Source organism: Phocoena phocoena, chromosome 12 (assembly GCF_963924675.1).
Source record: "Phocoena phocoena chromosome 12, mPhoPho1.1, whole genome shotgun sequence".
NCBI lineage: Eukaryota > Metazoa > Chordata > Mammalia > Artiodactyla > Phocoenidae > Phocoena > Phocoena phocoena.
In genome coordinates this window covers 43,641,721-43,667,339 of record NC_089230.1, presented here as the reverse complement: position 1 = coordinate 43,667,339, position 25,619 = coordinate 43,641,721, and the positions used below count along the sequence as shown (strand labels likewise).

The window sequence follows — 25,619 nt, the reverse complement described above, 5'->3', positions numbered from 1 at the left end:
CTCAACAACAAAAAAGCCCAATCAAAAAATGGGCAGCAGAACTAAACAGACATGTCTCCAAAGAAGACATGCAGATGGCCAACAGGCACGTGAAAAAACTCTCAATGGTGGTAATTATTAGAGAAATGCAAAGCAAAACTACAATGAGGTATCATCTCACACCGGTCAGAATGGCCATCATTAAAAAGTTTACAAACAACAAATGCTGGAGTGTGGAGAAAAGGGAACCTTCCTACACTGTTGATGGGCATGTAAGTTAGTGCAGCCACTATGGAAAACAGTACAGAGGTTCCTCAAAAAAACTAAAAATAGAATTACCATACAATCCAGCAATCCCACTCCTGGATACATATCTGGACAAAACTATAATTCAAAAAGATACATATACCCCTATGTTCACAGCAACACTATTTACAATAGCCAAGACATGGAAATAACCTAAATGTCCATTGACAGATGAATGGATAAAGGAGATTGGGTGTATATGTATACAATGGAATACTACTCAGCCATAAGAAACAATGAAATAATGCCATTTGCAGCAAAATGCATGCAACTAGAGATTATCATACTAAGTGAAGTAAATCAAAAAGAGAAAGACAACTACCATATGATACCACTTATATGTGGAATCTAAAATATGACACAAATGAACCTATCTACAAAACAGAAACAGACTCACAGACATAGAGAACAGGCCTGCGGTTGACAAGGGATGGAGGTGTGTTGGAGGGATAGAGTGGGAGTTGGGGTTAGCAGATGTAAACTATTATATATATAGGATGGATTAACAATAAGGTCCTACTGTATAGCACAGGAAACTATATTCAATATCCTGTGATAAACTATAATAGAAAAGAATTTTTAGAAAATGTACATGCATAACTGAATCACTTTGCTGTACAGCAGAAATTAAGTACAATAAAATAAAATATACAATTTTTAAAAAATGTTTTAAATAAAAGTCCTTTTTGTACATTTACTCCCTTCAATGAAGGGAGCAAACTGCTAATTTTCATTTATGCAGCAAACATCATGATAACATATGTAACTTCAGGAGTATTTTAATCTGTAACTATGGAATTCTGTATTAATGAAAATAAGTGATTTTTAAAAAACCCTTCAAAGACCATCATGAATGGGTTAAGAATAACCTTCAATTGAATACTCATATAAATAGGGTTTTTGTTTTGTTTTATGCCAAATTTAGTACAGATGGCTGTGATACAGTGGAAGGTACCCTAGCTTGAAAGCACAATTTGTGATTTGCATCTTAGGCAATTTAGTTCAACTTTCTGAGCCTATTTTCTCAACTGTTTAAAAGGGGACAGTAAAACTGTCAGGATTATGAAGGTAACATAAGGACAAACATGGAAGTACCCTACTGTCACCTCAGATCTCTTCAGATTGTCAAGCCAGGGAATGCATATCTGACACAAAATTGGGTATCGAAGGCTTAATTTGTGACTCTATGAGACTGGGAACTCAATGATTAGGAATATTGGTCATTTATGGGGGGGTTGTTTTTAATGATGAAAACTGATGTAAGGAAACGTGAGTCAACTGGAGGTAAAGCAGAAGCAAAAGCAGCAGGAGGAGTGATGTGGAGAAGTAGGGGGCCTGGTAAGGAAGGTCAGAGAAGACTTTGTGGGTGTCTGGCCTGAGCTGAATACCCAGAAAAATAGAAGAGGATGCCAGGGAAATTATGAAGTATGTCACTATTACTCATAGGGCAATAATGGCCCAAGCAGACCAAAATGGTAATACTTCTTGGGTGAAAAGGATGAGAGAAACTCTAACTGGTTTGGAGGTCTGATTTAAGAATAATTGGGGTCTAGAATTGAGGAAGAAAAACAAAAAGGCAATGCAAAGAAATGGAGCAGGGCTATATGAGTTAACCGATCGGGTGGTACGTGAATCCTAGACAATGTTAACTGAGTCTAATTTTATTAGACTAAACAGAACAGAAACCATGTTAATCTGTAACAAACGAGTAGCACCAGCCTACTAGAAAAATGAGTACTACTGGTTAGACTAAAGCTGATAGTAAACCAACAAAAATGATTTTCTGATTACATCCAGAACAGGATAAAGAGTTATGCTTGAAACAGATGGTCGACAAGGCAGAAATTAATCACTGAATTGAAAAAGTAAAATGAACATTGTATAGGGAATTTAGGACTAAGATGCGTATAAAACATGCAAAAGAAACCTTAGCTCTCTAATACTTAAAGTTCTCCAGGCCTAGAAAAATTATACTTCAGCAAATAGAGCTTGCAAATAAATATTGCACCAAGAGTCAGCAAGTCTGTTTTAACTGTATGTTTAATTAACAATCTCTAATTCAAATCAGTAATTTGGGGGCATTTATGTCAAATCTCTGTTTAGATGGCTAAAAATATTCAGTGATTCATCTATGGAGACCTTGCAGCATTCATTGTTCTCTCTGCTACAGAGAATGCGGTATTCTTCATGTAATAGCTGCTGAAAAGCAAAACATTACTGGTAATTGACATTGTGATGTCTGATATCATGTTTCTAGACTTTATATTTGTCATAACTTTTTTGTTTTTCTTTCTTTTTAGAGCACCACACTGTTGTAGGAAAACAATTTAAGTAGTACTTAAAGAATATCCAATGATTAATTCTTCCAAAAGTCTGTCTTAAGCTCATTAAATAAAAGAATCAGCCCAAGGTGGGACACAGTTAACATAAATATGTAAGTAAACTATTATGGGGCATAGAGAATAGTTTTCCACTGAAAACAGTATTTTAAGTGCGTGACAAAAATCAATATATGGTGTTTCAATTACCAAAACCTACACTGACTGTATAGGAAATATGTTTGTGAGTATGCACTTGGGCTTATTTACCATTTTTCACACAAAAAATCTTGGAAGGTGCACTATTGCCTTTTTTTTTTAAGGTTCAGGATGATACTTACTGTGACGACTTGATAACTTTAATGATTTTCCAACCACTTATTAGCCTAGACAAAACAGACAAGCCTTATTTATTTTTATTTTTTGGTGAAAACAAGAAATACAGCAGAGTAACAGATTTATTTTTCCTTTGAGCACATAGGAGAAGACTAAAGTACTATCTTTGTTTAGTTTGACAGAGCAATTCTACAAGTACTTACACTGGTTAGGAACATAGGATGTCAAGTACAATATTTACTGCTAGGCCAAGAAATATCAAGACGACAGTTAGGTTTTTCTGTTTGAGAATACTTCCACAAGACAGCACAGTTTCAAAGGTCACATTCAATTATATTTCTAAGAATAGAGCTATATAAGGAGAGAACAGAACAAGCTGATATATTAGGGAATATTCACAGAAGTCTTCATACTGCACAGGAAACAAGCCTGATATTTTTGCACACATTCTCAATTACAAGCAAAAAGCATGCCTGTAAATGTCAATTTTGCCAGAAAGCATAAATGGAGAAAGGAATTAACAGGACTTTACTCAAACACAGTGAAATAAGGAGCATACACCATTAATCGTTCACATATTCTAAAATAATACAAAACATTTAGACTTGCATTTTTGTGTACAAAAAACTACTGGTGAATTCGAGGAGTTAGGAAAAACTGAAGGAAAATGCAACTCCTCCCACCATCCTCTTTAAACATCAACCACTTTCATTCTCCCACCTCTCCTGGGAAAAACCTCAGGGGCCTCCCCTCCTACCCCTGACCCTACAGGGTTCCAGTCTTTCCTGTTTGCCTTCTCAAGCCCAATCCACAGCAAGCTCATTTGTTTTCTGAGCTTTCAGTTTCTACAGCCTAGGACACCTTTCCCACTGCTCTGTGTCCAGACATCCCAAGACCCGCGGAGCAGACTTTCACACACACCCTTACCCCCAGGAGGGAGGCTTGGCAGCTCCCACAATGCAGTCTGCAGCCCGCTCCCTCATTTGTTAGGTCAGAAGCAGAAGCTGAGGACTGAGAGCCAAGAAGGCCAGGCAGTAGGATGGAGGCTGTGGGACATCAGGGCAGTCAAAGAACAGTACAGAGGACACGAGTGACCCTCAAAATGCTGCCTTGGGGTTATTTCTAAGTGGTCCAAGGCCCAAAAAAGAATTTCCATGCTTAGAAAGGTGGAGTGAAACTACATTTTGCTTGCCTTGGATCACAGCCTGCTCTGGGTCTGTCTTGAAGCCATTACTGTGAGGCCCTTCTGTCTCCTCTCAGCTTCTCACACTAAAGCTCAAGAAAACACACAGAAGGTTTTGGTAAATGGATGAGGAAGAGGATGGGGTTGTCAGAGTTGGCCCCAAAAAACAATGTCCATAAGTAGGCAATTAACCTACAGGTTTTCCTTTGAAATGTTTAGACTTTGCTAAGGGAAGTGAGGTGGAGACATGAGGGCAGAAGACAGCAATAAGAGATCTGGAGCCTGATGCACAGTACCTTTCTCCTTCTGGACACAATCAAAGGGAGGGCAAATTAAAAAGCCTGCTTTGCCAGTTTTCTTTTCCGTTTCTGAGCTGTAACTGCTTCTGAGAGGAAGAAGCGGTGGGCGGGGGGGGTCGGGGAGGGAGACGTAGACAGAGACAGATGTATAACAGGCGCCACAGACTAGAAAGACCTCTTCGTCGGTGCCCCTGCCCTGGCAACTTTGTCATGTTCAGAATGGGTGCGGGAGGGGTTGAGAAGGGGATGCCTAATAAAGTTGCCTAGATTAAGGGTGGTTTGTCAGCTAGGGCTCAAAAAGGCTAACTGCTTGAAGGGACCCCCCCACCAGCTTTGCTTTGGACGCTGTGATATTATGACTGCCCAACCTGCCTGACAGCCAGTTGGGTTTATGGGTAGCCATTTGGGGGGCAGGGAAGGGGACAGTTCCTGTGTGCTACCCAGGAGCTTAAGTCTACAGGTAGTTCCTGAAGAGGAAGGCGATAGTGCCTGTGCAAAGCTCATTCAGAAGGTTGAGTGCAGGTTCGGGTGGGCCATATCACAGGCCTTCATACTCACCAGTATGTGATCACAATGCAGGGTGCCCAAAGGCATAAGACGACCAACATGATAACATAGACACCTGTCATGTTACCTCATTCATGCCTAGTAGCCACCCACCAGCCAGCTGCTGATTCTGCGATAACCAGCAGCGTGGATGGCATGGACCCAGGAAGACAGTTGGAAACCAGTTATTGGTAGCCTGGAATGTTCAGTTTGGGTTGATGACTGGCATCATCTACATAAGCTTCATCTTGCAGCAGTGAAACTCAAAGATCTTGCCACAGAGTACATGGGTATCAGGAGGACAGCCTGCATAAAGTATGAAGTACACCAGCTAAGTATTTGCAAAGGTGTATCAAGCTTCTTTGTGGTAGACAACCACTTTAAAAACTGGGAGAAGGCTATCGTCAGACAGGGCCAAGGGCATGCAAAAGAAGGGAGTGCATATCTACAGTATCATGTGCTTGGCATAGAAGTAGTGGAAGGCCGTGCACTTGGAACATGTAACGATGCAGAACAGCAGGAAGGCTCAGAGGAAGAAGAGCATGGGCATATAAGCGATTATCTTGCCACTGATTTTTGAGGATTTAGAAGGACAAAAGGACAAAATAATCCAGTGTGAAGAGAAAGTAAATGGAAGACTGCATGCTGTTGGCTAAGCACAGGTCCAAGAGGAGGTGGTAAGGAAACTTGTGCAGGAGCTTCTCACAGGGCAGGAGTTAGCCGGACTGGAACCTGAAGGTCCTGGAGCTCTCCACTGGCTGCCTTGCTGGGTCTCGAAATCCTCTGCGGGGCCCATCACCCATCAGGTAGTACTGGAGGGGATTGGGCCACAGTTCTGCTTTGATAATCTCTGCAATCCTGTCGAATTCTAGGAGGCTGTGGTCTGAGAACCAGTTGAAGAAACTGGGAATAGTGTTGCCTTCCCGGTTCCTGTGGATATGGGACTGGGGGTCTTGGCCCCGGTGCCAGCGGATTGGCGTGGAAAGAGACACCACCCGGCCAGAGGATCTGCGTTCATATTCCTTGACAAGCCCCTCATTTCGGAAGTAGGGGTTGCTCTGAAAGATGAACTTGAATTTGCAGCCTGCTCTGGGGTGTTTAAGCTCCTCCACTTCCAGATTGATCATGTACCTCATCATGTCTTCATCTTGGCCACTGATCATAGGTGACAGCCGGGGATGGTTGCGAAAGGCAGTGACCCAGAAACCTGGGATATTTTGGATGATGAAACTTCTGCGCTGCATATGGAGCCTTCGCATACGGCCAAACTTGCGCTCCAGCTGAAGGAAGGCCCTGTCAGCCTGAGCATTTACATTTGACAGCTCCTGATCGATGGCTTCCAGCGAATCCATGCAGTTATTGATCTTCGGGGCCCTGACCCGGGCCTCCTCCTTCGCTCCTCCTACCACCTTTTTCTCCTTCTGCATCACCTTCTTTTCCTCCACCACCACCTCCGCTACTCCCTCCTTTTCCGCTGCTGCTGAAACAGCGCACTTTTTTGTCGTCATTTCCTTGGCTTTCGCTCCAGGCATTATCTGAGACCCCAACCTCCCTGCGCCACAGGCTTCTAGAGCCTTCTCGACAGCAGGGCTGCGCAGCTCTCTACGCTGACAGCCATTTTTTTGGCTATTGTCGGCTGCCACCGAGGTGGAGGCAGAGGCTGCTTCCATGCCCTCGGTGGAAGCAGGAGCCTCTTTCTGGCCCGCTTTGGTCGCAACGCGGCCGCGACTCCCAGCAACCCGAATGCGGAGCGCAAGGCCACAGCCCGCGGGGTCCCGGGGCGCGCCTCCCTCTGCGGCGGTCTCCAAGCCGCCCTCACCTGTGTCCGCCATCACCAGGGTGGCCCCGGTTTCCTCGCCCTCACACTGCTTTAGGTCTGGATGTCCCGGGGCATGGTCGGGAGTAGCGAGACCGCAGGTTTTAGCGACAGGGAGGTTGTCGCCCTCATCCAGGCCGCTCATTTTGGTAGAAGTCAGACCTGCAGGAGGAGAAAGTCCGTTGTCCTCCGCCGAAGCCGCGCTCCGCCCCTCGCACCACCCCTCTTTTCCGCTCTGCGGGATGCTGCTATGGCAACCGGTGACGTTAGGCGGTAGCGTCTCAACATCGCGCGAGAGGTCGTTGCGTCTTAAGATTTTGCTAGTCTGACAACGATGTTTCTTTGTCTTTGTTACAAAATGTTATGAATTTCGTGAGGCTAGAAAAGATTTGGCTTGCATAAATGGTTACAGACCAAACTCGAGCAAGTGAGAACTGTGTGAATGTGGATTTCTAAGGCCCTGAATGAATTTCTAAGGCACCTACTGTCTTTTAAAATACTTAACTGTTAAGAAAGGTTAGTTACTGTCTATTCAGTTCAGCTCATGGGGCCTCTCTTGTATAGTAAACTGGATTCAGCAATTCGCAGCCCTTCTTTAACGTACGGATTCATTGCTGTTACCAAAGAATTGAGATGAGCAGGTTTTGATTTCTAAGAAAAGTGTTGCCGTGTTAAATGTGATGATTTTAAAAAATTAGTTAAAAGGGAAGTTTCTCTCATCCTAAGAAGACATAATAAAGGATTATTTCAATTTGCCTTACAGATTTTAAAGTATATGTACTTTGGCAAACACCTTTGAAGCAACTGGACAATATTTTCACTTTCAACTGATGTTAGTAGCAAAATGTATTTTCCTCACTTAGAGGTGACGCACACACGTGGCAAGGGTGCAAATTCAGCCATTAAGCATTACTGGAAGAAACGTAATCAAAGGGGATTTTAATTTCTGAAAGTATACATATAGTACTTACTCTCGGGTTGTAATCTTAATCTGAAGAGTTCCTGCTTCAGAATGGCTGTGGGCATGAAGCCAGCAATTTTGCCGAATTTTTCTTCTGTGATAATTCACTGCAGGGCAGAAGCCATGATCAACTGTTTGCAGGCACCGGAGCTACTAATTGTCTTAATTAAAATATTTTAAGTAACATTTTAAAAGTTAATGTTAAAATATTTGAGAAAGAAAACGTGTTTATTTGGGTCAGTTCGTTCATACATTTCATTTGATAGTGTTATCACTACTATCTGTTCTGTTTGTTGAAGTGTGAAAATACTGGTGTTAATCCTTAGGAAAATGCAAGAAAAAAAGGAAAACTTAAATTTGCATAGTTTTGTTTAAAGTCTTAAATTCATATTAGAAAAATGATTATAACTCTTTGTAATAGAAATTCCACTACAAAGCACCCCAGATTATGATCACTTTCAAATAAGGACTCAGAAGAGATTCGTTAGAAGTAAAGATTTAGGGGCAAAGGATTTCGAGAATATCAGCAGTTATATTGAGACTTCTGGTGAAGGAAGTAGTGCAGACCTGTACAGCTAATAATGAGGTGCTGATGGAAAGATACAGGCAGACATTACAGAGAAACAGCCTGGCATCCAGCTTCATAGTTTAGCTCACAAAGGTTTTCCAGAGAGTCCATAAACACTTAAGATATTCAAGGACAGACTGTCCATATTGACTGCTGCCAGCTAATCAGTTATGCCATTAAAAAAAAAAATGTGCAAACAAGGTTCACTCTTCCCAGACTATAATTATTTTTCTCTCTCCTCTTTCCTCTTTTAATGAATCCTGTTTTTGCCTTTGTGGGGTGAAATCAATCTATTTATTTATCCTGCTCATAAACAAGGAAACGGCATGCTACAATTAAGTGACTTTGAGTTTTTCTTTGCCACTACTCTGCCTTGTTTCTTTTCTTAAAGAATCTTTTCACTGTTGAAGGATTAATTCTCTTGGATTATAACATGAGCCAATAGACAAGAGAAGCAAATGCTGAGTGAAAGTTACTTTGCCATGCAGGAAAGAAAGAGTTTGCTATTTGGAACATAAAATTAGAAAGTTACATAAGGCTACTACATGTGAACTTTTTGCTCTTGTTGTATGTACCGAATTTTTTTTTACTATTTTTTATACAATTTTTAAAGGTTATACTGCATTTACAGTTATTACAAAATATTGGCTATATTCCCTGTGTTGTACAATACATCCTGTAGCCTATCTTACACCCAATAGTCTGTACTTCCCACTCCCTCATCTTTATATTTCCCCTCCCCCCACCCCCACTGGTAACCACTAGTCTGTTCTCTATATCTGTGAATCTGCTTCTTTCTTGTTATATTCAGTAGTTTGTTATATTTTTTAGATTCCACATATAAGTGATATCATACAGTATTTGTCTTTCTCTGTCTGACTTATTTTACTTAGCATAATGCCCTCCAAGTCCATCCATGTTGCTGCAAATGGCAAAATTTTGTTTTTTTATGGCTGAGTAGTATTCCATTGTGTGTGTGTGTGTGTGTGTGTGTGTGTGTGTGTGTGTGCGTGTGTATATATATACACCACATCTTCTTTATCCATTCATCTGTTGATGGACACTTAGGTTGCTTCCGTATCTTGGCAATTGTAAATGCTGCTGCTATGAACATTGGAGTGTATGGTACATATCAAATTTTTTAAAAGATTTGTATCTCCACTACTTGAAACATCCCTGTCTCTGATTATTCCTGTCAATAGAATCATTTTCCACTAATAACAGCCTGCCCATTCTTTAAAACTCCATTCAACCTACCTCATGTAGATTGCACTAGGCATTTTAAATGAATTAATTTCATAAATAAGGACCAAGGAATCACTGAGAAGTTAACTCATCCATGGTCGGACATGTATTAATTGGCAGATTGTCTCCTCTCATCTCCTATACCTTCCTTAACCACCTTACCATTCTATAGCTCTTGTTGCTTTTGCCATCCAATTGTACTTATTTATCTTCTGTCTTTAACTGTCTTGGTTGTTTCATGCAGATCAGTCTCCTCATCCCAGCTAGACAGGATGGCTGCATAGTGGCTTCTTCTTTAGCATCTATTCTATATATACAGTAGCCCGGTGACAATCTCATAGATTTTAGTGAAACTTAATGATATGATCTAAATGAAGATTTTAAACATGTTTTACCAAAATGTATAATATGGCTATGATGTTATTACAAATTGAAGGTCTGTGGCAACCCCATGTCAAGCAAGTATATAGGCGCCATTTTTCCAACAAGTATTTGCTCACTTGGTGTCTCTGTCACGTTTTGGTAATTCTTGAAATATTTCATACTTTTTATTTATTATTAAGTTTGTTATAAGCTTTAATGGATGAGGAGTTGCTTCTCATGGATGAGCAAAGAAAGTGCTTTCTTGAGACAAATCTACTCCTGGTGAAGGTGCTGTGAAGATTGTTGAAATGACAACAAAAGACTTTAAACTTAGTTGATAAAGCAGCAGCAGAGTTTCAGAGGGTTGACTCCAATTCTGAAAGAAGTTCTACTGTGAGTAAAATACTATCAGATAGCATCACATGCTACAGAGAAATTGTTAATGAAAGGAAGAGTCAATCTGTGTGGCCGGCTTCACTGGTGTATCTCCCTAAGAGACTGCCCACAGCCATCCCAGCCTTCAGCAGCCACCACGTTGATCAGTCAGCAGCCGTCAGCATCGAGGCAAGACTCTCCACGGGCAAAAAAATTACAACTCGTTGAAGGCTCAGATGATGGTTAGCATTTTTAAATAAGAAAGTATTTTTAAATTAAGGTATGTACATTGTTTTTTTAGATATAATGCTATTGCACACTTAGAGACTACAGTATAGTGTAAACATAATTTTGTATGCACTGAGAAGCAAAAAAGTTCGTATGACTCACTTTATTGAGATACTCACTTTATTTTGGTGGTCTGGAACTGAACCCACGATATCTCCAAGGTATGCCTGTATATATTCATCATAGCTTACATTTATTTTGCGTCTGCTATACACCAGACACTTACACACTTAAATGTGTTATCTCATTTAATCCTCTCAACACCCCTAAGAGATAATAATATTATCACCTCCATTTAATGACTCTACCTCAGAAGGAATTGAATGAAGCACAGAGAAATTGAGTTGTTTATCCAAGGTCACACAGCAGTGATAGAGCCAAAATCTGAACCCAGGTAATCTGACTCAGGAACCTGTGCACTCATTCATTATATTATTCTTCAACCCTACACAACATATAAAATGAGAAGGCACTTTCTTAGAAATAAGATCATATGGCCATCCAAGTTTAATGTTAAATCATCCACATCCACAAAGTAGTGACTCTTGCTGTGGAAGTGCCCCAACAATACTACTAAGGGGAGACTAAGTTACTAAGGGGAGAAACAAGAATTCATGATCCTCACTTCATGCCTTAAATCAACAGTTCTCAACCCATTAGATATAACATTCCTCTTTTGTTATTGGTGTTCTACAGACCCCATCTTACTAGAGGAGGACAGAAGGCATGGGCTGGAGTTCCAGCTCTGCCTTTCATGAGCTGTGGAAATCTGGGCAAGTAAAAGAAAGTAATTCTTAAAATATCTATTTTAATTTGTAAATGCTTGGGTATGCCTATATTAAATTACATGATGAAGTAGTTAGATGGCTATACCTATAGAATCAATAGTTCCTTGTATTTTTTGGAAATTAACCTCTTTTAAGATACATGGTTTGCAAATATTTTCTCCCATTCCATAGGTTGCCTTTCCACGCTGTTGATTGTTGATAAAATAAAAGTCTTAAAAAGCTTCGTGTCAGAGTTTACTTGGCAGTTCTTTTCACTCTTACTGTTAGGCAATGATGTATCTTACAATCAATGTTTTAGAGTAAATGAAATAATTTGCTTTTAAAAATGGAATATATAAACAGCGGAAAAAATTTTTGTTTTCATATGTAGGATAGTGGTAGGTTCTAGGCTTAAATAATAAATTTTTCATCGACATGAATATTCAGCAATGGATAATTAGTTTATATGGGGCACCGTCTATCACATTGCAGGATGCTAGCGTCCTTAATGCCCCTGATGAATGCCAATAGCACCCACATTCATTGTATTGATAATAACTAAAATAACTCTGGCAAATTTCCCAAGCATCCTCTAGGGGGAGTTACACAAACACATTGAGAATCAGTTTTTTTAACGCTTGTGAATGTGGTATTCCCATTCCTGGTCACTAGAGGGAGGAAGTAGTCTATAAAATAATCTATTATATTTAAAATATTTTATAGGACAATTTTAAATATAATACCTGGCTTCATTATTTAAAAAAAAAATAATAATGAACCAAAAAATTAATAATAATCTGACTAGTTTGTCGTTGGTTTTAAAGTTTAAACCGTTCCAAAGAGAATATGCCAATTTTATAAACCATACATTCATTAAAAGAACTAAGGTATGAGTTTTCAACAAATGTTTCATGCTCTATATGTTTTTCAAATGGAATCATAATCTTTTTTATACTTAGGCTATCACTGTTACAAAATTAAAATTTTCTCAGACAAGCTTGTTCGGTTACGATGGCTTCCTGTGACAGCATTTAGCCACTCACCCCACCAGAAAAAAAAAAGCCTTGCTTTTACCAATCATAAAGGAAATCAGAGACAACGTCCCTGACCTGAGTGACCTCATGCCTTTGTATGCTGGGTGTGATGGTTGATTTTGTGTGTCAACTTGACAGATTAAATATTTCTGGGGGTGTCTGTGAGGATGTTTTCTGGAATTAGCATTTGAATTGGTGGACTCAGGAAAGTGTCAGTAGATTGCCCTCCCCAGTTGGGGTGGGTGTCATCCAATCTGGGAAGGCCTGAATAGAACAAAAAGGTAGAGGAAGAATTTGCCCCTTTTACTTCCTGCCTGAGTACTTGAGCTGGGACATCAATCTTCTCCTGCCCTTGGACTGGTAATCATACCATCAGCTCCCCTGGTTCTCAGGCCTTGGAATTCAGATGGGTATTATACCATTACCAGCTCTCCTGGGTCTCCAGCTTGCAGATGGCAGATCGTGAGACTTCTCAGCCTCCATAACCCCACAAGCCAATTCCTCATAATAAGTCTTTTCCTGTTGTTTCTATTTCTCTGGCAAACCCTACTAATACGCTGAATAAAGACACATATGTTGGAATCAGACAGATCTGGCTTTAAGTCTCAATTGTGCCACTTACTAGCTGTTCAGTTTGAACAGATCACTTGACTTCTCTAAGCCACAATTTCCTTATGTATAAGATGAATATAATAAAACTTAATTTACAGGACTGTTGTGAAGATGAAATATGTGTAAAGTATTTATCCCAATGGGCTTTCAATAAATAAAAGCTGACTTGGTAATTTTTATTATTTTTATGTTGTTTTACATATATTGAATACACCGCAGACAGTACAAAATCAACATCAAATTCTGTTATGAAACAATAAGTATATCGAAGTTCAAAGATGAAAGAAATCCACAAAGGGTGAAGCAGTAAGTGAAAGAAAGGAGAGTTGAATTGGACAAAGTAAATATAATTGGAATAATCTGAGAAAAACATGAAACATTGGGATGTAGTAATAATACTTGTCTGCAATGTTCGTTATTTCTAAATGATTCTAGACATATAGTATATTTCCAGTTCATAGAAAAAGTTTATTGCTGGAACTAAATGCGTTACTTCATTCTTCCACATAATATTACTTTATACAATACTTTAAGGAAAAAAAATTTTGTAAAATATATACCTTTAATAGCTAATTGGAGAGGATTCAGCAAAACTGACCGAAGAGTAAACTTGAGAAATTCGGCCATTACCTAACAATAGTTGACTACAACAGTACCTAGACTACCAGGTACCCACCAGTTCTTAGGCCCATCTCAACACAACTCGTAATTGCACCGTGCTAAGAGAAGGCAGAGCTTGGTGAAAAGGATAAGTATTAAGTATCTAAGTAATCACTCTGTTGACTCAATTAAACCTCAATAAATATACATCCTCTACATTTCTTAGTGATATCAACAGTTCTTTACATCTCAGCTGCCAAATTCCAGAATGATATTAAAACATTTGACATTTGGCCCATTCTGTTCTTCTGAGGAAAAGTAAAACTAAGCATTTAACTCAGTAAATATCAAAAATTATATTTTAAAATACAGGAAATAGATATCTGATGGGGTTTGGATACCTTCTATTGTTTAACATGAAAATAAACAGATATATAAAGATAAATAAACATATCCTTTTTAAAACCATTTATGAATGAATTAGGAATAACTTTCAATTAAGGCCAAGGTACTTGTACTTAACTAGGATTTTATGTATGTTTTTATGCCAAAGTTGCAAGCTGCTGCAATGTGGTAGAATGTGCCCTAGCTTGAAATAAGAAACCCTAATTGAATGCAGCCTGTGCTGCTTACATCTAGATGAATACATTTCAATTTGCTGGGCCTCTATTTCCCTATTTATTAGTAAATGGGAATAGTGGTATGGAAACCTAAAACAAGAGCATACATGGAAATTCATGATATTTCTAACAATCTGTGGAGAAGGTTACGGAGACAGAGACGTATACTTGAAGGAGAACTGGATATCCCCAAGGCTCAAATTGTGACTCATGGGACAAGGAATTCAACTGTGATTAAAAGAAGGTCAGAGAGGCATCTTGTAGTCATCTGAATGTGCAGAAATGGAATGGGAAGCTCAGGGGGATTCTTGAGGGTGCCCCCAGGGAGACTGTTATTGAGTATATCAGTATTACCTACAGAACAATATGCTCTAAGCAGACTGGACTTCTTCAGTGACCAGAGGATAACAGAACCTCTTAGTCTGTAAGTTAAGGGAATCTCCAAAGAGATCAATTTTGGCCTGAAATTAAGGGAGAAAAAGTTTAAAAAAAAAAAAAAGTAATTCCAAAATTGGAATTATACTACAGCATGAGAACAACTTGCAAATACAGTCTTGCAAGTAGAGTCAGCAACTTTTAAGCACAGAAGGAGAGAAGCCAAAACACTGGAGATGGGCAAATGGAGTTCCAGTTTTTGAATTCTCAACAATTTTAAAATGTGCTATTTACTGAGGTTGTAACTTACATCAAGTGCATGAAATTTAAGTGTACAGTTGGACAAGTTTTGACAAGTGGATACATCTGTGTTATCATCACCCAAATTAAGATGGGGAGCATTACTATCACCTCTGAAAGTTTGCTCATGCTTCTTTCTAGTTACTCTCCCCGATCTACTTTTTGGATTTCTGTCACCATAGGTAAGTTTCCTGGGCTAGTGACCTTCACATATATGGAAGTATACAGTATGTACTCTTTTATCTGGCATCTTTCACTTAACATAATGATTTAGAGATTCAACTATGTTGCTGCATAATCAAGTTTGTTCCTTCTTGTTACTGAGTATACACTACATGTAGTGTTCCATTGTATGAATACATCATAATTTATTCATTCACTTGTTGGTGGACATTTGGTTTGCTCTAATTTTGAGCTATTGTGAATAAAACTGCTGTGAACATTCTTGTGCTGTGTGTAAATCATACCTTAAGAAAGAAAACAAAGACAAATACCAAAAACAAACAAACAAAATCTATTATTAGGTAACATCTTTGGTCACTTAAAATAGAAAAGAGAATGGCTCAGGCAAAAACAACAGTGAGGTGGTAGGGGTTAAATATTTGAAACTCAGTGTTAACCACTATTAGTGTGATCACGGAAATGCAAATTGACTCAAATGGGATATGTATACTGACTAGAAATCAAGCGGAGAACACACTATTTTCCTATACTAAGCTTTCCTGAACTCTGGAATCAGAGTCTGAAGCTTAAAAAAAAATGAAGACTTGGAAATGAAGACATTGACAGGCTTCTGTGTACAAATCATGCTTTTAGTAGCTGTGGCTGATTCTGCAATGCCAATCTCTGATCCATCAGTGGGTCTCAACCTCAAGAAATGTGTGCTGAAGCCCTCATTAAGACCCATATTTCTAGAACTTTGTAAAGGAGTACATGAATCCCAAAATAAGTTTCTAGATATATGGTCAATTTTGGGCAATGTTGTGTCTTATCTAGAGCTGTATGAAATAACCCACCTTCACCAATAACTCTTCACAATAATATATGCTTCCTACTTACTTCTTAGAGTCTCTAATTATAGAACAATCTTTTAAATATGAGTATTTATTTTTATTACTTTGATGGAAATTGTGCAGGTCTATAAACTAGGCTTTTAATTGTGCACTTCTGTAGTTATTTGATTTCTAATTTTGATGACTGATTAAAAATAAGCTCTATAACATCATTTTTAATATTTCTCCAACTTTATTTTGAAAAATTTCAAACCCACAGAAGTTGAAGTAGTAATATTAAAATATTATTAATACTGCCTTCAAAAAAAAAAGCAGAGTGATCAATAGAGGTTAAAAAAAAAGATCACTAAGAAGTCATTTTCTTTTTTGACAAGGAAATTTGAAAGACAAAGCACATCTGCTATAATGGACTGCATCTGGGAGGAAATGGCACACTTTTCTAACCCCTCTGCCTGGAAGGGGCATCTTTCCCTAATTCCTTAAGAGGTGCCAAGTATGCTTGCTGATGCCCTAGAACAAAGTTAAACCACACACACACACACACCACACACACACACAGGATAACAGGTGGATCTACAGTTGATGGAAAGATCGTGTCTTGAAGATGCTATGTCACTCTGAAAGGAAGATCCCGGGAGGGAGAAGTTCAACAATGAGGTGGCTACAGACTAGATTTGCAAACGACATGAAATTAAGGAGAATTACTCATTAGAAAGAATCCTCCAAATGTGAATAAGTTAGGAGAATTAGCCTAACAGAATAAAATTTTTTATTGATACGTGTAAAGTGTTGGACACAAAGTTCAATAAAATGCAGTAAGATGGTGAAGCCAAACTCAGCAGCATGTGAATACTTTAAAACTTAAGGGTTTAGTAAAAGGGTAATATTGCTGCCCCAAAAGCTAATGCTCTCCCAGGATCCATTTAAAGAAATATACTATTCATAATAAAGGCAGAAAAAAAAATCTCATTCTGTTTTATTTGGATGTTATTTTGTTCAGTTCTGGGCACCGAGTTTAGTAAGAGCACTGGCATAATAAATCTTGTTTAATTAGTATACAAAACAGGAGGAACATTGAAGGAACTGATATATAGCCAGGTTGGTGAGGGGACGTTGACAAGGATGTAATGAAGATCTTCAAGTACTTAGAACTCTTTGGTGGAATCAGGCTAATTCCAGTCTGAAAGACTACAGGGGTCAAAACAATGGAGCAAATGTGCTGTGAGGGAACTATATGCCGGGCCCTTTGCAATAGCTAGATGTTGTAAGGCAGTGGATTTCTGAGTAAATTTAACAGAGTAAATTTAACAAAACTGAAAACGAGTGAGCATTCCCTCACTTCAGGAGTCCAAGGAAAGGTTATCCATGATTCTAAAACCTGTCTGCACCTTGAGATCTAATTTAATTGGTTTCAGGGAGAGCCTAAGCATCAGGATTTTTCCAAAGCTCCCCAGCTATTTATAATGGGCAATCAGGTTTGATAAATATTAAGCTAGATGACTGCTTGTCTGGATATGAACTAAATAAGAAATTAAAATGAGAGGCAGGTAAATGAAAATTCGTATTTTTTAGTTATATTATATGCCAGGCATTGTGCTTGGCATTTTCACACTCTAACCTTTATTAACTATGTTAATACTTGGAATCTTTTAGCACAGTGCTTGGAACATAGTAAGCTCCCAATTGGTTGCTGTTGCTATCCTCTCTATAACCATATAATCCATTCTCCAAATATATCCTGGGAGAATATTAGCTTATAATAAAGATATTTTCATCCCTGCATTACGGACAAGGAAACCGAGGCTCAGGGAAGGTATTGACTTTGGCTAATGCACCAGGTGGTAGACTGTAAAACTGAGTTAATCCCAATTTAAAACCAGCCTGTCTTCCCTGTCTCTTCAAGTTGCTAATAAGACATTTGGTTATTTATAAAAATTAGCAATTTACCTAACTGACCTTTTACATTTTTAATAGAACCATTTCTTCCTGGCCTGTTCTCAGGGAAATTATATTAAATGCAAATCCTGAAAAAGTGAAGCCGAGAAGTAGACATTGTTTTCCTAACGTAGCCCCATGGAAATTCTTCTGTAGGTTTCGAGAACCTCTGAAGTCAGAGGAAACAGATCAAGGTGACCCTACAGAGCTCAAACAATTCACTTCGAGCAAACATGGAGATGGAGATGGTACTGTTCACAAGTGAAACACCTCCCATTCTGATGAATGGATAAAGATTGTTATCTGTCACTTCTATACAATCTAGGACTTCAATTATATACTAACATTGAGGGAGAGGAAGATGGCCCTGAGGGTGTATGGTCCTGATCATCTCTGACACCTCCTCCTGGCCACATTAAGCCCCCGAATTTTCTTATGCACATAACTAGTTTGAGGATGTGAATTTGCTGAAGAGGAAACATCCAAAGAATGGCACCCCCTTAATGAGATAGATAGTTCCTCAAGGGCAAGGACAACCTTTACTTTACTATCCCATATAATCCTTAATATAGTATCCAATACAAAATAGTAATTGCTTCAAATTGTAATTTTCACTACACTTTAGACAACACTAATTTTCAAAAATAAAATGCACTTTTCAGGAAGGTACAGAGAATATAAAAATAAATATTAAAAAATAAAATAAAATATACTTCTTCAAGTGGTGAGCATTGAATTGACTTGGTCCAAAGCTAGCCTGGGATATTTTCTTTCTGTTGCTGGCCAATTGTTAAAATTTGGAGCCCACATAACATACACAAAATGGTGTGTTTACTGACTGAAATTATTTTCTGAGCTTCATGTACATCTGTAAACCAAGAAATACAGACCATTTTATTCTAGAAAAATACGAAGCTGTAGGTCATAAACGTTGTTAGAGACTATTTATTTATTTTTTACTTATTTATTTTTGGCTGAGTTGCATCTTCCTTGCTGCGCCCGGGCTTTCTCTAGTTGCGGCGAGCGGGGGCTATTCTTCGTTGTGGTGCGCCGGCTTCTCATTGCGGTGGCTTCTCTTGTTGCGGAGCACGGGCTCTAAGCGTGCGGGCTTCAGTAGTTGTGGCTCACGGGATCTAGAGCACAGGCTCAGTAGTTGCAGCACACGGGCTTAGTTGCTCCGTGGCATGTGGGATCTTCCCGGACCAGGGTTCAAACCCGTGTCCTCTGCATTGACAGGCGGATTCTTAACCACTGTGCCACCAGGAAAGCCCGAGACTACCTTAAATAACCAATGTAACTATCAGTGCAAATTTGGCACCCATATCTACCCTACTTATACCCCAAATTAATTTACGCAATACATTTTATGAAGTACTGAGTATATCTTAGGTACTCAAAAACAAATTGATTAAAGACATATCATTTTACCTTTTACCCATTGGCTTCTAGCTATACTTTACGCATCTTGAATTTTAGCTAGATAAACCTTGCCCTAAAGTCACAAAAAATTTCATGGCGAGAAAAGATTAACATGTTAAACTTTTACAGATATTTTATATGCTTTGACATATTCATCAAGAAATCTAGAACCACACTGTCCTATATAAAATTTACCAGCAGCCACTTTTTAAAAATAGGTAAGTAGGGGAAATTAATTTTATTAATATATTTATTTAACCCAATATATCAAAAATATTTCAATATGCAATCGATATAAAAATTCAGACATTTTACATTCTGTTTTTCCACACTAAGTCTTTGAAATCAAGTATGTATTTTATACTTTAGCAGATCTCAATCTGGACTAACCACATTTCAAGTGCTCAATAGCCATTGGTGACAAGTGGCTACTGTATTAGACAGAACATGTCTATAGAGTCTAACCCCCTTTCTATCTCCAGTGTGATCGTCACCTTAAAATGTACAAAAACAAAGCACATAAAAGTTGATCCAAAATTAATGCCCTGTTAAAATAGCAAGTGAAAAGTTAGTTATAGTGTTTAAACCTTTTCTAATTATTAAACAAGAAATTTATTTAAGAAAGGCTTTGCAAATTTGTTGACAATCACTTTTACAAATGCCTTGAAAACTGTTTTCTTCTTTCCATTACCTCATCAAAAGTCTTTTCTGGGTACTAAGTTATTTTGTTCTTTTTTTCCATTTGAGTTATTCATTTTGTCATTCAATAAATATTTATCTGGTGACAAGTACGGGCAAAACATTATGCTTGATGCAGCAAGGAGGATAAAAGACACCCTACCTCTGCTTTCACAAAGCTTTCAAATTAGAAAGAAAGGGAAAGAGTGAAAAACATGTGAAAGTATATCTCTTTATTTTACTGTATCACTGTGTCAATTATTTGGACATCAGTCTTTCCCCAATTCTTTAACAACAAAGGGAATGGTCTTGTTATCTTCCCAGGGCCTGACAAAATGCCTTAATATTTGTGGAATTCACTATAATGAATTATTACATGTTATTTTCTAGAACAGAGGTCCCTACAAAGTACACTAAGTACAAAAAGAAATATTTCATCTTCCCTAAGAAAAATAGAAAAACTATAAGGCAAAAGAGTTATCTATGACAGGCCTTAAAGGATTTGACACAGAAGGTGGTGAGGTTTGAAGAAAACAAGTTTCTACAGTTGAGAAAGTATAAGGATAGAAGAGTGTATCACTCATGATAAGAACTCTATGAATGTTTGCTTACTAAATGCACAAGTGAATAAAGAAAGCCTGAATGACCTGAGAATATCATCTATAGAGACAGAAATGGAGGCTTTAAGGAAGTGAAGGGGGGATAGTGTTACACAAGCAGTATGGAAAAGAATGCAATCATGAGGAAGAAGTTGAAATTGTTACCATTTTAAAGTAAAACAACAGAAACAACAAACCTCCCTACTGAAAGTACAGTAGTGTTCCTCATTTTCTTAATTTTGGGATAATGCCTATTGTATCCATTTAAGAACTTTAATAATTCTATAACCTGCCATCACCTAGAACAATTTCTTCATGTGTGTTTATGTGCAGGGTGAGAAATAAGAAATCTAGCAGAGTAACATGCTTTTATTTTACCATCATGCATATAAGGAAAGACAAATATATCAATGGTATACTTTCAATGAGACAGAGCAACCTCACGAGTATTTATGCTACTTAGGAAAAGAGACACATCAATTACTAAGTTGTTAACTGGGAAATTATCAAGACAATCAAGCCACACATTTTTAGTAAGTTATTTTTCCACGAAGACAACAATTTCCAAAGTCTTAATAATATGACAAGAACTAGTTATTCAAATTATATTTCTAAGGATACGGTTTTAACAGAAACAAGTTGAAATCCGCTATAGATATTCATTTAAGTCTCTATATCATACAAGAAAATAAGACTGTTCCAAATGTTCCCAACTGAAAGCAAAATAAAGCCTGTACAGCTCAATTTTCCCAGTAAGCAGAAATAACATAAGAAGATTTACTAAATACTAGTGAAATAAAAGACACAGTATTAATCCTCCTCATAAAGTCAGTCAAATGAAAACGAGAGAAAGCACTCAAAGCTGAGTTGCATTTCTTTAAAGATCTCTTCTCTAGACAACATATTTAACATTCCAACCCCCTTCAATTCTCCCATGTTTATCCTGAGAAAGATAACTTCTCTCATCACCACTGACAGAGCAAGAACCTTCCTTGAACGCTCTCAGTCTTAATTTTAGGCCCAATTTTTACCTGGCTCATTTTTGCCTGTGGTCTTCTGTTTAGTTTCCCATGCTTTGGGCACCCATCACAGTATCTTTAGTTCTTCCAGCCATTAGGGCCTAGATATCGCTTTTCATTTAATCTAATAAATCTGTCTCCCTTTAAACCCTCTAGATGTTGCTAAAGTGGGTGGAGGATAGGGAAGAAAGCAGAGGGAAGTAAGAGCTCTGGTAGTCTATTACACAAGACAACCTGTCTCTGGAAATAATGGAGAGCCAAATTAAAACTAAAAGACCTGATTCTGCAGATGTTTATGAGCTATCACTTCTTTTAAGAGCCAGGAGAGAGACAATGGAGAAAGTGTACTGCCACCCTGGCACTTAATCACGCTCCCGATGAGAAAAGGAGGCACAAAGAGGTACCTAGATTTTGGCTGAATTCACTAGTTGAGGCTAAGAAATCCTGGTACTTTGAATGGACACCAGCCTTAGACCACCCTGCCACAAGGACAAGTCTAACTTGTCACCTCAACCACTTGCCTGACAGTTAATAGGGTTCTGGATGATGGGAGTGGAGGGAACGGGGGTGGGGGTGAGGAGTAGAGGAGAGGTCTTTTGGGGAGAAGAATGGAAGGTCTTTTGTGTGCCGGCAGGAAACCTGGAGACTGTTTACCAGAAACCAGAGTGGGGCTGACAATAGTCTAGAAGATGTTCATCCAGTAGGTAGCAGCCAAGGGCACAGCCAGTAGCAGACAGCGACAGGTGGTGACCAGAGGCACAAGAAGAGCAATGGAGTCACATAAATCATACAGGCCAAGTGGTCCACTGCTGTTCTCCCTTGATATCATTAAAGCCGCAACTGTCCACAGGCCATATGCCTGTACTGCAGAGAGAAGTGGGTAGAATGGGCTCCTAGACAAATCTAGAATTCCAGGTATAAGAGGCAGACCGGAGGCCCTGGGAACACACGGGGTCCAAGTAGTGCAGATAAAGGCAGTGCAGTTTACATCATCACAAACTTGGCTTAGGAGTGGTGTGACTCATGGCCATGCAGCATGTGATATTAATGCACATGTGGAAGTGGTGGAGCGTGGTCATGGTAGTCTCAATCTTGAGGCTGAGAGAACTGAATGTCCAAGGAAAAAAGGCTGCAGAAATGTCAGAAAAAGAAAGGGGGAAAAACATTTCTGTTGCCCAAGCACAGGTCCAGCAAGGGGCGGAAAGGGACTTTATGCAGGAACATTACCAAGGGCAAAGTTTAACCAGACTGGAACCCAAAGGGCCTGGGGATCTCCACTGGCTCCCTTATTGGGCGACGTCTGGCTCTATGGACTCCTTCACGCAGCAGGTAGTATTGCAGTGGATTTGGCCACAGGTCCTCTTTGATAATCTCAGCAATCCTGTCAGACTCTGGAAGGCTGTGGTCTGAAAACCAGGTGAAGAAATTGCAAACGACCTCTTGGTTCCTGCGAATGAAGGACTGGGGTTCACGGCCCCGGCGCCATATGATTGGAGTGGAAAGAGACACCACTCGGCCAGAGGCTCTGACCTCATATTCCTTGACAATCAGCTTGTTTCGGAAATAGGGGTTTCTTCGAAAGAAGAACTTGAACTTGCAGCCTGTTCGAGGGTGCCTGAGCTCCTTCACCTCCAAATTGGTTATGTATCTTAACATCTCTGCATCTCGGCCCCTAATCATGGGGGACAACTGGGGGTGGTTCCGAAAGGCAGTGACCCAGAAGCCCGGGATATTCTGAATGATGTAGTTCCTCCGCTCCAGGTAGTGTCGACGCATCCGTCCGAACTTATGTTCTAGTTGCTGAAAGGCCCGGTCAGCCTGAGCATTCACAGTGTCCAGCTCCAGCTGGATGGCCTCCAGAGGGTTCATGCGGAGATCCATCCGCAGGGGCCGGTGCCCTGCCTCCTCCACCACTCTATTCTCCACCATTTCTATTTCTTCACCTACTGGCTTCTCCTCCATCTCCATCTCCTGCTCCACTCCCTCCCCCTCCTTCACTCCTTCCTTCTCCGCCACCTCCTCATCCACTGCGACTGAGAAGAGGGGGCCCTCTTCAGTCTTCACTTCCTCAGCCTTCGCCTCCGCCATCAGCTCAGATCCGAACCTCTCCGCGCCACAGGTTTCTAGGGCCTTCTCCCCACCCGGGCCCCGCGGCTCTCCCCGCCGGCAGCCATTTACCCGGCTGCCGTCCGTCGCCAGGGGTACAAACGCCGTTTCCAGTCTCTCACTGGGAGGCGGGGCCTGCTCTTGCCCCGCTTCGGGCGCTACGTAACCGCCATCCCCACCGCCTCCGATCTGGGGCTTACCGTCACAGACCGGATCTGCGGGAGCAGCGCGGGGGGCGCCCCGCTCCTCTGGAAGCTGGGACGGTGCGGGCGCCACGGCTTCGAAGCTCCCCTCACCTGTCTCCGCCATCACCTGTGACGCCTCGGTTTCCTCACGGAGCTTCAGGCACCTGGGAGAATCCAGGTCTCCGGGGGCACGGTCGGGGACGGTGAGACTGGGGGTTTCAGGGAGAGGCATCCTCTCGACCCCATCCGGGCCGCTCATGTCGGCAGCAGCCAGACAAACGTCAGGCTACCGTCTGCTTTTCCCCGCAGAACCCGCGCTCGGAGAAAACCCGCCGCTCTCTCCACCCACTCGCTAGTCTCGCGAGCCTCTCCGTGAGGGTGACGTCACGGCTGTAGATCTCACCCTGACGCGAGAATTGGCAAGTCCTGGCGTGGCTTACCTGGTACCGTGCGATCCGAGCGTGTTTTCTTAGTTTTATTCCTATGAATTTAATCGGGTGGACTGGTAGTTTGACTTACGTAAATAAATGTGGCTCGCACTCAGAGGCTGAAGCAGTGAGGACCTTCCCTGCGATGCATCTGGAGAGTACCTACAGCTTGTAGGGATCCCAGTACTACACTGCCTGCTGTCGTCTGAAAACATGTTTTTCTGGTGTTTGGTATTTTCTAGGCAGGAAGGTAAATCTACTCCCTGTTATTCCATAATGGCCAGGAGCAAAAATCTTCTTTTTATTTTTAAACTAAGTTGAATAGCAAATTGTTTCCCTTTTCTCAAGTAGAAGTGAAATGAAAATATTCTGACCTCTGACATCGCTGGGAGAAAAAGCTACTGAGCGACTTTTCACCACGAAACTGATGCATATTGTTCCTTGCTAGTCTTACCTTTATAATCTGCATCAAAAAAGAGCTTGTCCTAAGTAACGTCTGCAGGAATTAAGTCAGGATCGATTTGCTAAATCTTGCTCCATGGCCCCTCACTGCAGGAAATAGAAAAGCTATTTCCAGCCCCGTAAACTATTAATCTATTAACGAGTTTAGTTCTGCAAGGAGGTAGGAAAGGTTGGCTTTGGTGAAGTATCTATTCATGGTAATTAGCTCATAGAGCTAACTTTAAGAGGGATGTCAGTGTCTCTGGTTTAGTTTGTTGACTTGTGAGGAAAACTGGTGTGAGAGAGTTAGGAGGCCTCAGAGGAATACCGGTGGAGGGGCCACCCACTGCCATTTTTATGAAGAAAAGCCAGTTAAAACGGTAACCAAGATGGTCGTAAGTAGAAAAACTGCATAATGCCAGCTTTCAGTTAGTTGCCTCAAGGTGTAAAAGAGGCAAACGTTTTTTTTTCTATTTGCTTTGCCTTGTATAGTAGACTGAATAATGCCCCCCCCCAAGATGTCTATGTCCTAACCTTCAGAACCTGTATGTTATCTTAGGTGGCAAGAGGGACTTTGCAGATTTGATTCGGTTAAGGAGCCGGAGATTGAAAGATTGTCCTGGATTATTCGGGTGGATGGATCCTGTGTAATTATGATGATAAAAAGGAGGCAGGAGTGTCAAGTGTGAGATGTGATGACCAGAGCAGAGGTGAAAAAGAGAAAGAAGAAAAAAACAGATTTGAAGATGGAGGAAGGAACGAAGATCCAAGGTATAAAGGTAACCTCTAGAAGCTGGAAAGGAAGGAAATAGATTTTCCCATAGAGCCTCCAAAGGAATGCAACTGCGCCAGCACCTTGATTTCATCTAACCTCCAAAACTGTAAGATAATTAATTTGTGTAGTT

At 40.1% G+C, this 25,619-nt stretch overlaps 2 protein-coding genes across 2 annotated transcripts; both read right to left on the bottom strand.

Moving 5' to 3' along the window:
- Positions 1-5,683: 5,683 nt before the first annotated feature.
- TSPYL4 (TSPY like 4) lies at positions 5,684-6,928 on the bottom strand. Its single transcript, XM_065889003.1, has one exon. It carries the CDS (start codon positions 6,926-6,928, stop codon positions 5,684-5,686), a length of 1,245 nt encoding a protein of 414 aa, XP_065745075.1.
- A 15,865-nt stretch (positions 6,929-22,793) lies between these two features.
- TSPYL1 (TSPY like 1) lies at positions 22,794-24,104 on the bottom strand. Its single transcript, XM_065888946.1, has one exon. It carries the CDS (start codon positions 24,102-24,104, stop codon positions 22,794-22,796), a length of 1,311 nt encoding a protein of 436 aa, XP_065745018.1.
- Positions 24,105-25,619: the final 1,515 nt, after the last annotated feature.

Bases quoted from the DNA above. Each gene is read 5' to 3' on its own strand.
- TSPYL4 (XM_065889003.1), bottom strand. From the start codon at position 6,928: ATGAGCGGCCTGGATGAGGGCGACAACCTCCCTGTCGCTAAAACCTGC.
- TSPYL1 (XM_065888946.1), bottom strand. From the start codon at position 24,104: ATGAGCGGCCCGGATGGGGTCGAGAGGATGCCTCTCCCTGAAACCCCC.